General features: G+C 46.5%; 1 protein-coding gene across 5 annotated transcripts in view; it reads right to left on the reverse strand.

The window, feature by feature from the left end:
• The window catches only part of ARIH2 (ariadne RBR E3 ubiquitin protein ligase 2), a 155,751-nt gene that overhangs the window by 15,054 nt on the left and 123,197 nt on the right, over positions 1 to 17,500 (reverse strand). For all 5 annotated transcript variants that reach the window (XM_085899761.1, XM_085899763.1, XM_085899760.1 and 2 more), the window contains 3 exons: positions 16,010 to 16,153; positions 14,312 to 14,380; positions 11,287 to 11,370 (listed from right to left, as the gene is read on the reverse strand). In XM_085899761.1, coding sequence (XP_085755887.1) covers positions 11,287 to 11,370; positions 14,312 to 14,380; positions 16,010 to 16,153 — 297 coding nt within the window. The remainder of the gene's footprint in view (positions 1 to 11,286; positions 11,371 to 14,311; positions 14,381 to 16,009; positions 16,154 to 17,500) is intronic.

Below are 17,500 nucleotides of genomic sequence, written 5' to 3' on the forward strand. Positions count from 1 at the left end.
TTTATTGGCCCACCGCCATCGCCTTCCGCCAATCGTGATCACGGGGCGGAGCCATCCGTTGAACTGTCCTGTGACGTCACGGCCAGTCTTCAGAGAATACCAAAAGGGGTTTACGCAGACACACTTACCCTATCCCGTGTCCCTATCTAATTACGTGACATTTATCATTTCCCCCTTGAAGAAATGAACATTTACTAGACAACTTATCACCACTGAATTACTACTTATTACATCGAGATCCTGGTAAACTCGAACAGCATGGCATACCTAATTAAACATCCTAATTACCCTTTGAATGCATACCCCCCCCTCAAACGTAACACTGCCCCCTCCTCTGGTACCGCAGCTCCTGCAAGGTATATCACAGGCGCTACCATACCAGCCTTAACACTTACTGACTCACACCTAATTAACCTAACGAAATAAAGTAGGAGGGGCAATGGGCAGCGAGTCGCAGCTAACTTACCTATCCTGCTTAATGTACTACCCCCTTATGGCCTTATCCTCGCCTAAACAATCATTCGTTTTTTTTTTTGTTTTTTTTATTTTATCACATGAGAGCACTGAGCGAAGTTGCACTCCATCCTCTGGATCATCGCTCTTGCCCAGCACTCTTCCAGTGATCTGGGGAGGGGAAACAAAAGGTTCCACAAAAACACAACACTTATACTTTACATTCTTACTCTAAGCCTTAACGACACTATTCACAGGATATTTACACTTGACCGCCTCCCCCAGTGGATGCTAATAGACCCAGCGTTACCTGGGGAGCCAATTTTCAAATTTGCTTGCCCCAAAATTATGCGGACATCATGCCCTTGCTGCACCTGTCAAGTTGTGCGGGATCGAGTGGGACTCATACATCTTCACAACACTCACACCATGGTCATCATCACATTTCTAGGTCATGGTCCTCATTTTAATCATGCAGGTTGAATCCCGTCGTGGCCGTGGGGTGGGTTACCACAAGATGATGGGGGCATCTCAGGTGCAACCATGCCCACAGGTAAGCTTTAGTCCAACCCGGACGTTTCTCCGCCCCGCTCCCTTTGATTCCCTCCCCCCTGGTAGCCATCAGCTCTAATCCCGTACAACACTCTGGAAGGGGTCTCACTGGCTCCTCTGGCCTTCCTGGGCCGCCAAGGTCCTACCCGCCTTGGTCGCCCAACCAGACCCTCTCCCAGTTGCCTCCAGACACTGTCACCATTAGCCACCAGGTGGTGAATCGCCTTGAAGGGGGTCGCAATTCCCGCTCACCGTGAGCTTCAGCAATCCCTGTGGACAAGCACATCATCCCCACCCACAAAACCCACATGACTCCCCCACCCCATCGGCCTTACATGTGACATCTGCATTTCTAACACTTCACCGACCATGACCTTCCCTGTTACCACACCATGCCCAATAAAAAACAATGTGTGCACCATACATTTCACTTCTTCACTTAAAACAACTCACACAGCACTTCTCACCCGATCCACGCACCAGCCATTGGACAGCCACTCGTGCCCGCTTTGTTTCCAATTACCCACTGTCCCGATTGTCACTCTAAAACCCAGCAGAACTCACAAACCCTCACCTTCAGCACATGGGGCAGGAGGCTGCCCGGGCCCAAGCTCCCGCACAGAAGCGGCCAATCTTCCCCTCACACGCTCTATCCAATCCGGAATATCCCGACCCATGTAAGAGCTCAATCGGTCACAATGGACAATCTGTGGGAGTGCGTGGCGGCCCATCTGGATTTTAAAAACTACATCGGTTACCTGTCGGAGTATCACACCGGGGCCCTTCCAGGGGGGGGGGTGAGTTTCGGGCACACACCCTTCCTCCTCTGTGGCTGGAAGAGCCAAATGAGGTCTCCAGGGAGGAATCGGGGGGCGTGTGTCCGAGAGTCATACCTCAATTTAGCACGCGAGGAAGCCAAACCTATTCGCTCCCTCGCAAAGTCATGAGCTTTCTCTATGCTCTTACGCATTTTGGAAGCATAACCCTCCGCCGAGGTCCATGTTGGGGTTTCAGGTGTCACGCCCAGCCACAAATCAACAGGGACCCGCATCTCCCGACCAAACATCAGCAAGGCAGGGGTGCAGCGCATGGCCTCATGCTGCGCAGTCCTGTATGCCATCAGGACAAAGGGGAGATGTTCGTCCCAGTCCTGCTGATTCTGGGAGGTAAAGAGAGCTAACTGGGTAAGCAGGGTTTTATTAAACCTCTCCACCATCCCATCCGACTGTGGCCTTAGAGGAGTGGTCCGAGTCTTGTGAATTTGGAGGAGCTCGCACACTGAACGTAGGAGTTCGGACTCGAAGTTCCGGCCCTGGTCTGTGTGCAGCTCCCTCGGAGTTCCAAAACGGGTGAAGAATCCCTCCACTAGTGCTTGGGCAACCAGCCGTGCTTCCTGATTGGGCAATGCATAGGCCTCCGGCCATCTGGTAAAGTAGTCCATTGCCACCAGAATATACTTGTTGCCTCGGTGGGTGGTGGGTAGGGGCCCGACCACATCAACCGCTACCCTCTCAAGTGGTGCTCCTACATTATAAATTTGGAGGGGGGCCTTACGTGCGCATGGTGGTGTTTTCTTCCCCCAGCAGAGGTCGCACCAACGTACCCATTTTTGGATGTCGCTGCCCGAGTTCACCCAATAGAATCTCTGCCTCAATTTCGCTAGTGTTTTGGTTACACCTAAGTGTCCCATCGTTCGTGTTCCATGTACAAGCCCCATCACCTGTTCTCTCAATTTCGAAGGTACCACCAACAACCAGGAAGCATTTTCACTCGTTGTTAATTCCCACTCCCGGTACAAAATGCCATCCTTCAGCTGGAGCATCTGCCATTGTGCCCAATACGCCTTCACCTGCGCCCCAAGCGAAGCAATTTCTTCCCACGCAGGCCGTTTTCCACCCTCAAGCCAATTACAGAGGTGGCTCAAAACAGGGTCCTCCTTCTGTTCCTTTTTCCAATCGACACTACCAAATTCAGGAGGTGGTTGTGGCAGAGTCCGACGGGTTACTCGGGCGGCACATAGGCATGCATCAATTTGTTCCTGCCCAATCAAATCCCTATTCTCTTGACGTTCACAAAATTTGCATTGGTGCTGCCAACAAGGTCGCCGAGAGAGAGCATCTGCGTTGGCATGTGTTTTGCCGGGCCGATGTTGCACAACAAAATTGTACTGCTGCAGTTTCTCAAGCCACCTTGCAATTTGGCCCTCCGGCTCCTTGAACCGAAGAAGCCATTGCAAGGAGGCATGATCAACCCGGATCACAAATTCCCTCCCGTACAGGTAAGGATGAAAGTGTCCAACTGCAGACAGCAAGGCCAATAATTATTTGCGAGTGACGCAATAATTTCGCTCGGGCTTTGACAGAGCCCTACTATAATAGGCAATCACTCGTTCGACACCTTGTTGGACTTGAGACAGGACCGCCCCCAATCCTCCCTGACTAGCATCCGTGTCAAGGATGAACTGGCCAGTCTCGGCCGGATACGCCAAAACTGGGGCTTCTATCAGACGTTGTTTTAGGTGATTGAATGCTTTAGTGCAGTTTTCTGACCACACAAATTTAGCTCCCTTCTCTGTCAATTGGTGCAATGGTCTTGCAATACTTGCAAAATTTTCCACAAATTTCCTATCGGAAGAACAGAGGCCCAAAAATCCTCTGACCTCTCTTACATTTCTGGGGGTGGGCCACTCTTTTACTGCCACTGCCTTCATTGGGTCTGTGGCCACACCGCTTTCATTCACCACGTGACCCAGATAAACGACCTCTTTCCTAAAAATTTCGCATTTCCCAGGGTTCAGTTTTAACCCGGCCCCCCTCAATCGCCTGAAAACCTCCACCAAATTTTTGGCAGCCTGCTCAAATGTGGGAGCGTGGACAAGAACGTCGTCTAAATAGATCAGGCATGTTTGCCAAGGCAGCCCAATCAAAACGCGTTCCATCAGACGTTCAAATGTGGCGGGGGCATTGCACAATCCGAAAGGCATGACGACAAACTGCCAGAGGCCCTTCCCTGTGGTAAATGCTGTTTTCTCTCTCCCTTGTAGGTCCATTTCCACCTGCCAGTAGCCACTCTTCAAATCCAATGTAGTGAACCATTTTGAGCCGGAAATGGCATCGAGTGTATCATCAATACGTGGCAGGGGATACGAGTCTTTGAGCGTCACTTGATTGAGTTGGCGATAATCCACTCAGAACCGAATGGTCCCGTCCTTATTTCTCACCAACACAATGGGTGACACCCAAGGACTTACCGAGGGCTCAATAATTCCAGCCTCCTTCATCTTTTCCACCTGTTTTTCAGCCTCAACCCTCTTTGCAAGAGGTAGACGTCGTGCAGGCTGTCGAACAGGTCGAGCCTCGCCAGTGTCAATTTGGTGCCTGACTAGACTCGTGCGTCCAAAATCCTCGGGAGAGAGAGAGAGAATACATCCAAATTAGCACCAACCAAATTGTGCAATGACCTTACCTGGTCCACTGTTAACCCCTGTTCTGCTCGGTTTACCATGTCCCTTACTCCCTCTGGCCAATTTGTTTTTCCAAAATTTTGCCCCGACTCCGGCTGACCTGGCGAGTCTGTGGTTCCGTCCCCTCCGGTGATCTCCACTACACTGCTACACTTTGCTATAACAGCTCCGCCCCTCACTGTGTGAGGGCTGTCAGACAGGTTGAGCAACCGAACCACTACCATGGGCTGATGTGTATCCACGAGTGTACGACCCACCATCAATCCTGCAGTTTCCCCCGAGCTCCACGGCTCCACCATCCCGAGCTGGCCCATGTGATTGGTCCTTGCCGATATCCGGGCCAACACCACGGTCTCAGACCTGGGGGCCACGGTCACGGTGCGCGACATCTCCAGTCGCGCCCCCTGCGCCTCCTCGACTTCCCCCAGTCCCTCCAACCGTAGCTTTTCAGTCCCTAGCCACATGTGACCCCGCCCCAGGTCTAGTTGGCAGTCATGTTCCACAAGGAAACTCAACCCCAGAAGGCATCGGTCACACACTTCTGCCACCCACACCACCGCATCGACCTCGAGGCTGCCCAACTCCATCCTCACAACCCCACGACCCATTATCGGAGTCGTTGCTCCCGTAGCTAGTTGGAGACTGTGTCCTGCTAGTCTATCGATTTTGTCCCAACCTCCCACACTTTGGTCCAACACGAGCGGGCTAATAACGGTATCACTTGCACCCGTGTCCACCACTGCTTCACAAAACTCTCCCTCTATCTTTACCCTTACCCGCAAATTCCCCACACCAATTTTCCCACAATTCACTATTTTCACCAAGGGAGGGCACTTCGCCACAATCTCACCAGCCAAGCATGGCCCTGTATGCTCAGCCCGATCTAGTTTCCCCGACCCCCGACAGTGATCTCTGGACTCGACCTTGGTAAGGGCATCTCGGATAGACCTGGCGGTTCAGCAGGAGGATTCACCCTCTCCGAGTCTAAAAGTCTATTGGAGGGTCCCTCCATCGCCGGGTACCGGCAATATCGTTGCATGTGTCCTCTTCGCCCGCACCGGAAACAACTCCCCATAAAAGGCCCCCGTGAGTATCGGTGAAATGTCTCTTCTGGTTCCGGACCCCCTCAGCCATAATCAAATTGCTCTATTGGCTGGGCTGGACCCCGCCGCTTTGGCGCACGAACTACCGGATTACCCTTTATCAAACTCGACAGTTTCTGGCAAATTTCCTGAAACATTTGGGTAATGCCAATTTCTCCCAGCCCCTCTCCTTGATCCTGGATCTCCGCCTGTCGGATCGTCACCGATGGCCTCTCTGGAACCGGACCCGGCCGACTCCACGAGGCCAGCCTGGCCGCGCACTCGGCCGCTCGGTGAACGGTGGGTGGATCCTGTAACTCCACTAGCGCTCGGACCTCAGGGTCAGGGAGAGCAGCTAAAAATTTCTCTAGTGCCAGTCTGTCCCATGCCTCCACTGTAAGGTCCCGATACGCGATTCTGACTGATTGGTAAATGTCCTGTGCCAGCTCCTGCACTGTCTCACCCGGCTTTAATCTGCGGTGCTGGAGCTGGGCCCGCACCAGATCACAGTTTGCCGCGAACCCAAACCGATGGCTCAACGCCTCGCAAATGTGGGAGCTGGTCAACATCCCCTCCGCGATCACGTTTAACACGTCTGCGGCTGGTCCCCGCAACGTTGCCACCAAATTCCCTGTACGTTCCTGCTCATTCCACCCGTTTAGTCGGGAAATGCACTCAAATTGCGTCAGAAAAGCTTCAACGCAACCTGACCCGTCAAAATTTACCAGGGGGATCACTTTTACGGTGGCCCGCTTCTCAGTTTCTCCCTTGTCCGAATCCAGCCCAGGGATCAAACACCCTTGTGGCTGCGTATCCAATTTCGGAGCCCACTGTGGCCAAAGATGTTTTGTGGTGAGGGTCTCATGGGTCAATTTTGCCTCCTGTTCCAAACGTTGAATGGACCGATTCACCTCTTCCCGCAGGATCTTCTGGGCCCGCACAACCTCCTCCAAGGCTCCGTCGCGAGTTTGTAGCTGCTCCTCAACCAACCCGGACACTCTACTTACAAAAGACGGCTCTACCAGGCCTTTATCCAAGACTTCATCTTGGCTCATAATTTTATCTTGTTCGTCCAAACGAGCCTCCAATCCTTTTACCTCCTCCGCCAAATTCATCCCTTGCTTCCTCAGCTCTCCCCACTCTTCTACTTGCAGCTGCATACGAGCATCCACACAGGCACGATGACGTTCCAGGCTTTCATCCACTTTATCAACCCGAATGTTCGTTGCATCAATTTTATCTACCAATTTTTTCCGTATATTTTCCCCCTCCAATGTAATTTCTACCTTTGTTTCCTCCAATCTATCCTCGAATTTACTTTGTATTTCTCCCAATTTAACATCCACACACTCCTGCATCTCAGTTTTCATTTTCTCCATCTTTTCCCCCAATTCATCCCTCATTAAAATCAATCCGTGCACCCAACTGTACCCCCATTACCCCCAATCGATCCGCCATCTCTGCCCTCTGTGCCGTCATTTCTGCCCTCTGTGCCGTCATTTCTGCCCTCTGTGTCACGAATTGATTTTCCATTTGTGCTGTCATTTCTGCCCTCTGTGTCACGAACTGATTTGCCATTTGTACCGTCATGTCCCCTATTAAACGTTCCAACAGTGTCTGGATCGTCATCGCACCGGTTTCCGGCACTGCCGGCCCCGTTACGGGCAATGAAGCACGGTCCACGCTTGGAATGGGGGAGGTTCCAATCCTACCCCCGTCTCTCCCTCCTTCCCCCGACTCGCTGCCAGACACGTGGCCTTCCTCCTCAAACATCTGCACATCCGCCATGGTGCAGAAGTCCCGTTTGCCGCCAATTAATTTAAATTTGAAAAATCCCGCCAAAATTTTCCCGCGCTCGCGCGCTTTTCTGTAATAATTTTATATTCCAATTCGTGGCGAGATTTTAATCCTGGTATATAATTTAGAGGGGTTCGAACATCCAACACCCTGACACCAATGTGACGTCCACGGGACTTGAACAGTCCCGCCAACGTAGAATGAGCCGAAACGATGGAGGCGATTTATTTGTTTATAACCCGAACATGGCGGTTCTAATCGCTCTACCGCAAACGGGACGAGGAAGGTGGCACGAGTCGCTTTTCACTGAGTTGATGATATTTATTTGTTTTTATTATTACCCAGAATTAACAAGACTCGGCAAGAAGAGGGATCCGGGGCGATTCGACGGGATGCTGTGGGATCGGGCGTGGGGAAAAACACAGACCATTCCAATAAATATACAGTTCTCAAACCCTCTAAGGTGCCAAGCACACACACACACATACACACACATATCGCTGAGTGATGTAGCCGACGTAGCGCTGCCAGACATATAAAAATAGCACATACAATTATGTGCACTGTACATTACAAAATACTTGATTATGATAATAAACAACGATGTTACTGGTTTATGTATTTACTATACTGTACTTTTTATCGTTATTTTAGAGTGTCCTCTTTCCACTTATAAAAAAAAGTTTGCTGTAAAACAGTATGCCGTGTCATGCAGCATTGTTCTACTGTACATCTCGTGTTTACCGCGTCTCTTGATTGCATCATTTTTCCGTGTGCTTGATTTAATCTCGTGTTGTTTTGTTCATCATGGACCTTAAGCATACAAAATCCACTGCTGATATTGCCAGAAAGAGGTCACGTTGAGTGATTGACCTGGAAACCATATAGCCTAGGTGTCTAGGTTTGTGTAAGATGTTCGAAAACAAAAATAGGCTATACAATATAGCCGAGGTGTCTAGGTTTGTGTAAGTACGATGTTCAAAAACGAAAATAGGCTATACCATATAGCCTAGGTGTCTAGGTTTGCGTAAGTACGATGTTCGAAAACGAAAACAACAAAAAAAATTATGTTCGCACAACGACAACGTCGCTTCACGACGCGTTTCTCAGAACGTAACCCCGTCGTTAAGTGGCGCATGACTGTGCACACATAATATATATATATATATATATATATATATATATATATATACATATACATATATATATATATATACATATACATATATATATGTATATATACATATACATATATATATATATATATACATATACTTATATATATATATACATATATATATATATACATATACATATATATATATATATATATACATATACATATATATATATATATACATATACATATATATATATATATATATATATACATATACATATATATATATATATATATACATATACATACATATATATATATATATATTGTTACGAATTCTCCAACCGGCGGCGTGCGGACAGCCGCTTTTAGCCAAATCGCGGCCGTACGCCCACCGGATGGACAATTCAGTCGCGACTTTCCGGAACAATGCCAAAAACCAGTCATGGGTGTGCTCCAAGCGCACACCACGGCCGAGTCAATATTCTACCCGCGCGCGACAGGGTCAATCGCCGAATTGTCGATATACCTAATTATTCGCGCAGGCAGACTACCGAGAGACCGTACCTCAACGAAGGCCTGCTTGGACACGAACCGCTTAAGCAGTTCATCCGTTCTGGGATAACCGAGCAGTGCATTATCGCCAGGCCTCATTGGACCTGATTCTCTTATCGGTATTCAACAACCAACTATATTCCGATCGCAATATGGCATTTCAATGGGAAAAGGACGCAACGAACAGGGTACATTTCAACAAGCACATTTATTATTTACACGTATACAATCATGCAATGAATGGGTGAAACTCGCATGCAGTTAATTTGTGATGAATGTGGGACGGGACAAGACGCGAGCAAGGCAAAGAGCTACCACCGTCTATTTATTATGTACACTTATCAACAGTTCGACTTATCGGGACACGGCGCCACAACTTCCACACAAAGAAAAGCAGGGAAAAATCCCCTCATAGACAAGGGGGTAGACGGGACCCCTTAGGGTCGTTATGTCCAAGGAGCTTGCTTGACCGAAGGAGCTCCAAGAGGCTGCCGCAGGTTACCTCCACCCTCGTGGTGACTTGCTTGGGCGATCCTCGATGGTCCGTTTCCAGCTCCTCACCGACTGACTCGCGACAGAGCCCAGACCTCCAGGCTCCAGCGCGGCTCCAAATGACTGCTCACAACTCCACCATGCACGTCCCCGAGACAGACCGACTGACCCTCAGCAGACCCAACTCGACAACCACCCGCTTCCCTTCACTCGACGACTTCCACTCGCTTCTCTCCACGCTGCATTCAGCGCGCGCTTTTATCTCCAACGCTCCCGCCCCTCCCTTCGTGGCCCGCGGGGGAAGAAGAATCCGTTGCTGTGGCCCCAAGGGGGTGGGGCGCTGGGCCATTTTCCGCCCAAAATCAGGCCCCCACTTTACATTACCTTTGACCCCTGACTCGATCTGCCCCTCCCCCATCCCGGCGCGCGGGAAAAGAAGGAAAGGGGGAGGGGAATTCCCAGGTGTTATCGGAACTTCTTTCTTCGCCTTTGTTTCCTTTCCCGACGAGCATCCATGGTAGAGACGTTCTTTGATGTGGAGAGGATTGTAGTGCGGTTGTGGAGAAGGTGGTTAGGTGGTGTTGGCAGTGTGGGGAAGGTGGTTGATGAGAGCGATGTTGGTGGTTGTGGAGAAGGTGGTTAGGTGATGTTGGCGGTTGTGGGTGAAGTGGTGAGGATGGCATGGTTTGTTGAGATGCGGGTGTGGTTGGGGTGGTTTGAAAGGCGGTTGGTGTTGTGGTTGGTGGTTGGGGTTGTGGTTGGTCCAAAATAACGATAGCAAAAGAAAAACGGCTACCTGAAGATTCACAGCCCTGTTACAAGAATAATTCCCATTAGACAACGGTGGGGAAATCTATCTGAACACAAACTTATCGGCATAACTGAACTAAGGACCTATATGGTGCTCTGCAAATTTCCACAGCCGTAACAATATATATATATATATATATATACATATATATATATATATATACATATATATATATATATATATATATATATATATATATATATATATATATATATATATATATATATATATATATATATATATATATATATATATATATATATATATATATATATATATATATATATATATATATATATATATAACACATTGTGTGAGCATACGAACCGTGCCTCCCCATTGTCTCGGATCTCTCACCTGCATTTGATTTCTCATTTATTTATTTTCATTTATTTATATTTTCCGACCATTCTGTGATTTTTCCTCGTGCATCAGCTTCGATGTCCATCAGCTTTCAAAACTACCGTGCTTCCCCATTGGCTCGGGTCACACACCTGTATATATTTTTTTCATTTATATATAGACTGCGAGCCAGACCTAATCGCCCATCAGTACCTGACCTCACCAATGCTCTTGTGACTGAATGGAAGCAAATCCCCACAGCAATGTTCCAACATCTTGTGGAAAACCTTCCCAGAAGAGTGGAGGCTGTTATAGCAGCAAAGGGGGGACCAACTCCACATTAATGCCCATGATTTTGGAATGAGATGTTGGACGAGCAGGTATCCACATACTTTTGGCAATGTAGTGAATATAGACATTTATTATTCATGTGCGATTTACTATCCATGCACCCAAAGTAAAGCATCTCTGTTCTTATGGCATTAGTATGCTGCCTCAAAATATATACAACTCATATCAGTCATATCAGTTTCACCTCAATCATTAAACTCAAACCAAGCATATGACAGCAGCCTGTATGCGCAAGTGTTATTTTGATGTATCAGTGAGTGTGCATTACCCCTCGGTCATAGCTGTCGGCTCGTTCCACCTTCCAAGACAGGTTTTCTATCTCTGCTTCAAGCTGAGCCTGCTGGTATTCAAACTACCAAAACAGAAACAAATGCATAAACATAGAAAAACATTTTCCCCTGAAAAACAAATTGAAACAAAATTCATCATGTAATCATGGTATCCAAGAACAAAGATGGAGAGAATAAGGGCCAGCACACAGCTATGTCCGGGCATGAGGGAAGGAAACAAAAAAAAATTATCTCATTTTTCAAAAAATATTTTAAGACTACCATTTTTTGCAGGCATTAATCACTGCTGTTTGGAATAAAGTGCAAAACAAAATTTAAGCTTCAATGAAGTGTCGCCAAAACGGGAAATGCTGTTATGTTTAGTCTCTCACCACGACCGTGAACCTCCCCCCCCCCCGCCTCCCCCAGGGCCACGCCTTCAAACCCAGAGATGGAGGGACTCTCCGTGAAATTATGGGTTGGGGAGGACCCAAAACTAATCTCTGCACTACACTCTACCCACAGACATCACGTTCACTCTCACACACCAACCTATCCACCATTGTGTGCACACTTCCATTCAGAAAAAAAATCTTAATTAAAAAATAAAATAAAATAAAAATCGACCAAATGAGTTTTTGTGCAAAAAAAACAATTCAAATTTTCTCGAGGGAAGTCTGAATAGCAAATGTCTATGTGAGATTTGAACCAGAGTCCAAAATTCCACTCCTGGCAAACAAATGTCAAGTTTAAAGCCAGTTTCCATTACCATGAATCGATCTGGTGTGGAAATGCAAAATGCCAAAGCAGTAACTTTGCGAATATCTGGCTTCAGGCTGAATTTCATACAGACCGACAGCAAATTGTCAGTCCACCTATGGCAGTTTCTAAAATAATTGGTAATCGACTCTTCTTTGTTACACACACAACCTGTCCAAGTTTCGGCTGAATCCTTCCATAACTTTTTGACATATCCTGCTCACAGACAGCCAAATAAATCGATGTGAAAACATAACCTCCGTCCACCTTAGGTGGAGGAGGTAATAAAATACCTTATTGTAATTGATCTGCCGTGGATAAAAATTAAGCTGATGTTTTGGGCCTTGGCCTTCGTCGGAGCAAAAGAGAAAGACAATGGGGTGAGGGTTGATAAAAGAAGACTTCCACACGAAAGGATAAGCAGAGTAGTGTGGACATACTGTAAGAAAGAGGCTCAAACCTAATAGTACTGAGGAAGAGTTGAAAAATAGAAGACCAAGATGGTTTGGGCATGTGGCGAGAATGAGAGAAGGGGAGTCTGTAAAGAAAGTCACAAGTTCAGTCGTTGAGGGGAATAGACCAGAGGTAGACCGAAAAAGACATGGAAGGACGTGATCAGTGGAGACGTGCGATTGTTGGGGGTAATGGAGGAGGATGCTTTTGACAGGAATGAGTGGCGAGGGGCCCATCAGATGACCAACACCCTAAAATGGGAAAATTGTCATTTATATAATTACCCTCGCCGAAGGAGAGGATGTTGCATTTGGGTTCGTTTGTTTGTCTGTCTGTCTGTTTGCATGTCTACACATTACTTTCATGTTTTTCTCTGCAACCGCTTGTTGGATTGAGATTCAAATTTTCACCAAAGGAGCGACTACTCATGTACAATGTTTTAGTGATAATTATGATGTCACAGGTCACGTGGTGTGGCAGCCATTTTGAAAAAACAGAAAAAGTTTGTACCTCAATCTGTGAAACCACACCAATGAAGGAAAAAATTGAAACTTGGCACGTAAGTACTCCTCATGGGGAATAAGTGTGATTTTCTAATGACGTCAAAGGTGCATTCATTATGACGTCATCATTGCATGTGTAGAAAGCTACATCTGACCAGTAAGAAAATTTTTGAGCGTCATCGAGGGATAAAATGGTCCACGGGAAAAAAATTGATGACATCATTGGTCACGTGATTTGGCAGCCATATTGTTTAAAAAAATTCTTTTTAAACCCCTTCAAAAATCTTCCTTGAAGTGGCTGAACAGATCGAAGCGAACCTTTACGTGTATGACCGCCTATCCATGAGGAACAGAACAAAAGGTTCACAATATGACGTCATAGGTCGCATTGGTTTAGCAGCCATATTGGATTTACCCGAAAACCTATAAAAAAATCTTCTTCTCCAGAACGGCTGGACAGATCCAGGGGAAACTTCACAAAAATGTTCCCCAAGCCTTGGGGATATCAGGGAATTCACGATTAATTGATACAACACATGGTCTGGCAGCCATATTGGATTGAGTGAAAAATTATTTCTCTTGAACTGCTTCATCAATTGATGTGAAACTTCACAATTATGATATAGTAGTGATGGGGAATATATGTTTTACATTTCAACCCAATCGGACACATGGTCTGGCAGCCAGAATATAGATTTTTTATTGAATGAGGCTTACTTGGCTGTGCCTGTATGAATTTGAGGGTGGAGGAGCAGCATCTGAAACCTGAATCCTATCCAGGTTCCCCCTGATGACTTCATCTTTGGTTTTTGCTTGTTTGGGTTCCTTCTGATTACTCCAATGCAGAATTGTACCTATTTGGTCTTCCATTTGATGTGAAATGAATTAATTTTAATCCTATTCCATATTCAATTGAACAATAATAAACGCCATGTGTCAGGGCCAGGTGTCCAATCAAAGCGGGACGTCTTGGGACCTGGTCATCACTGCCAGCAGTGAGAAAGTGGAAGCTATAGTTTTGTCTCTTATTAATTACATAACACACCAGTACACAAATGCCACAGAAAACTACACAAACACTACACTAAACAAGTCCTGGCGAGGGTCTGCAATCTCTGATTGCTCTTTATCTTGTTTTCATAGTAGTAGTCATAGTAGTAGTCATAGTAGTAGTAGTAATCGTCCTACTACTACGATTACTACTGCCAGTAATAATATTAAAAAAAAAAACTTTACATAAAACAATGTCATGTTAATTAGATGCACATACCATCAGTGGGATATAAATATCAAATCAAATCAAACTTACCAGCTTCTTGCGTGGGCCAGCTTCCATGTAATAAGCATAAGGGTAGGTGTATTGCATCGTGTAGCGACACTGCAACACAAGGACAATCAAAAGAAAATAGATTTCCACCAGTTGATATCTGCACACAATGCTGGGAATCTTCAGTTTCCTGATCCACAGTGGGAAATTATTCAGTCATCGAACCCCAAAGCAGGCAGTGTGGTGTTATACCTGCTTATTCAATACTATCAGGAGCTACCCAACACTGCCCGGGGGTAGATGAGGGGATACCCAGCACTGTCTGGTGGGGCGAGGATACCCAGCTCTGCCCGGCTGGGTGAGCTTTTCCCAGCAGTGGTTTCAGGACGTGTTGGACATTGAAAAGCAATGGAGTTATTGGCCTCATGCTGGTTACCTTTTGCCTATGGGCCGGCGGCAGCACGACCTCACCCCACTTCCCAATATACACATTTTAGTGGCCTTTGGTGGCATCAAAACGGACGCCAATGCCAATGTGCTGTAGCTTAAAACCATGCCCAGATTCTGAAGTACCTACACCCGAAACATGGGGCTTCTAGATGCTACGGTTTGGCCATGAAAGAATAACATATAAATGCACAAAGACTTGAAAATATGTAAGTATGTATATAGATTTTACTGAAAACTATTCAAAGAAGCATTGCCTATCTGAAACCTTGAAGGAAGAAGGTGGATAGCACAGCCTCTGAAAGGCAGTTCCATGGATGGAGAAGCAGAGAATAAACCAATTACTACTCCTACTACTACTACTACTCCTCCTCCTCCTCCTATCACAACCCCTTTGAGGACTACTTCACATTGCTTACCCAACTCTCTGCCTTTGGCATCCAAGGCAAATGCCACACATGGATTATTGACTTCCTCTACTCTCATACCAACATGTGGCTCTCAAAGGAATCCTTTCATCTCCTCTCCTTGTCAAGGCTGGAGTGCCCCAAGGCAGTGTTCTGGGCCCAGTCCTATTCTTGATCTTCATCAATGATCCCCCTGACTCCCTGAAAAATCCCCTTCATCTATTTGCTGATGACTCCATCCTCTTCAGTGACATTCCTCATTCCTCAGACAAACAGGCTGCAGCCTAATCCCTCTCTTCAGACCTTAAAAAAAATAAATTTTAAAGACAAGCTGGTCAAACACTTGGAATATACCTTTCAATCCTGACAAACCTCACCCTCACGGTCACTCTGAAAGAATTGCCTGCTTAACCCTCCCATCTACTTCCTTAACAATTCTCTTGAAGAAGTTGTCACTCAAACCTTCCTCAAAAGAAGTTCAGTCCTTCCTTGGCACACCAGAACTCTTATCCATCTACAAGGCTGTCCCCTCTGGGATGGCACCCCTGCCTCACACCTTGCTCAGCTTGATGCTGTGCAAAGCAAGGCCTTTAAGATCATTGGAACGATGAAGCCGAGTCTATGGGACCAACACTATCACATCGCAGACAGGTCAGTGGTCTCCTTTCTACGCTTACCCATATGTTCTTTCCTTGTTTTGAAGTTTTACAATTTAATATTCCTCCATCAACCATCTCCTCACCCCCACACCCCCTCTACATCTGTGTTGGCACCAGTGAAACTACTTCCCACGACTATTACTATTATAACTAAAACTGCCACCTTATAAATGCTGGCAGTACCCAGCATTAAAGGCTTGGTACCCTAATTATTTAGATCTCAATACCTTGGCAAGAAGCTTGGATGCATTCTGTAGGTATTGCCAATCAATCCAGGTGCCCAGGTTATTCATAACACGTTCCTGTATCTTCTCCTGGATGCATTGGTATGTCTGCTCCTCCAACTGGATGCTCTTGTTGTGATTTTCCCACTGTGGTTAAAAAACAGAAGAAGCAAAAAAAGTGCCACAAAATGATTACTGTTGAACGGTGAAGTTTGACATTTACGAAAACAAGAAAAGAGCAATCAGAGATTGCAAACCCTTGCCAGGAGTTGTGCTGTGGGGTGTTTGTGTCGTTGTGTTGTGTATTCTGTGTGGTGCTTGTATACTGGTGTGTTACGTAGTTAATAATAGACATAACTAGAACTGCTAATTTACTTCATCCCATTTCATCCCAAGATGACCCTCAAATTTTCATGCTGATCAGATTGCCAATTCTATATATGCACCTATGATGTCATAATGAAGGTACCTATAACGTCATTAAAAACAAAATATCACACTTATTCCCCAAGAGTACTTGCTTCGTGCCAAGTTTCAATTTTTAACCTTGGTGCATTTTCAGATACAGAGGTCCAAAGTTTTTCCGTTTTTCCAACATGGCTGTCACACCACGTGACCTATGACATCATAATTTTCAATGAAACATTCTACTTGAGTAGTCGCTCCGATGGTGAAAATTTCCTCTCGATTCGACAAGTGGTCGCGGAAAAAAACACTAAAGTTATGTGCGGACAAACGAACACGCGCGCGCACGCACGCACGCACGCACGCACGCACGCACGCACGCACGCACGCACGCACGCACGCACGCACACACACACACACACACACACACACACACACACACACACACACACACACCGAAATGCAATCCCCTCTCCTTCGGCGAGGTAAAAAATAAGTCACTTAATGATCGTGATATATTTTTGCACCTACAGAAATGGAACTTCAAGTTACCAAATTTAAGGGGACAGAGGAGGGAATAAAAATCAATTCCCAGAGCCATATACAACATGTAATAACAAGTGAAAGAGCAATCAGAGATTGTAGACTCTCGCCAGCATTTGCTTTGTGTGGTGTATTTTGTGTGGCGATTGTGTACTGGTGTGTTACATATGCCTGGTGTTGACTTAATAGTTAGGGTGGCAGGCTTTGGATCCTAGGGTCCTGAGTTCAAATCCCGCTCAGCTGTTGAATTAATACCAGGTGGGGTTGACTCTGCCTGTCATCCTTCCGAGGTCGGCAAAATGAGTGCCAGCATGCTGGTGTACTGTGTCGGAGTGGCGATCCGTCCAGGATTGTGCCCAATAGTCAAGGAAACTGCGAAAGCAGCACTTACGCTCTGCACAGAGTATGGTCCCAATCTCCTCCTCCTCCTGTGTTACATCATTAATAAGAGACATAATTAGAACTGCCACCGTATAACTGCTGACAGTGATGACCGGGTACCAAGACATCCCTGCTTTGATTGGACACCTGACCATGACCCATGAC

Source organism: Eptatretus burgeri, chromosome 10, assembly GCF_056783735.1.
Source record: "Eptatretus burgeri isolate ZD-2024b chromosome 10, Ebu_testis_v1, whole genome shotgun sequence".
NCBI classification, from domain to species: domain Eukaryota; kingdom Metazoa; phylum Chordata; class Myxini; order Myxiniformes; family Myxinidae; genus Eptatretus; species Eptatretus burgeri.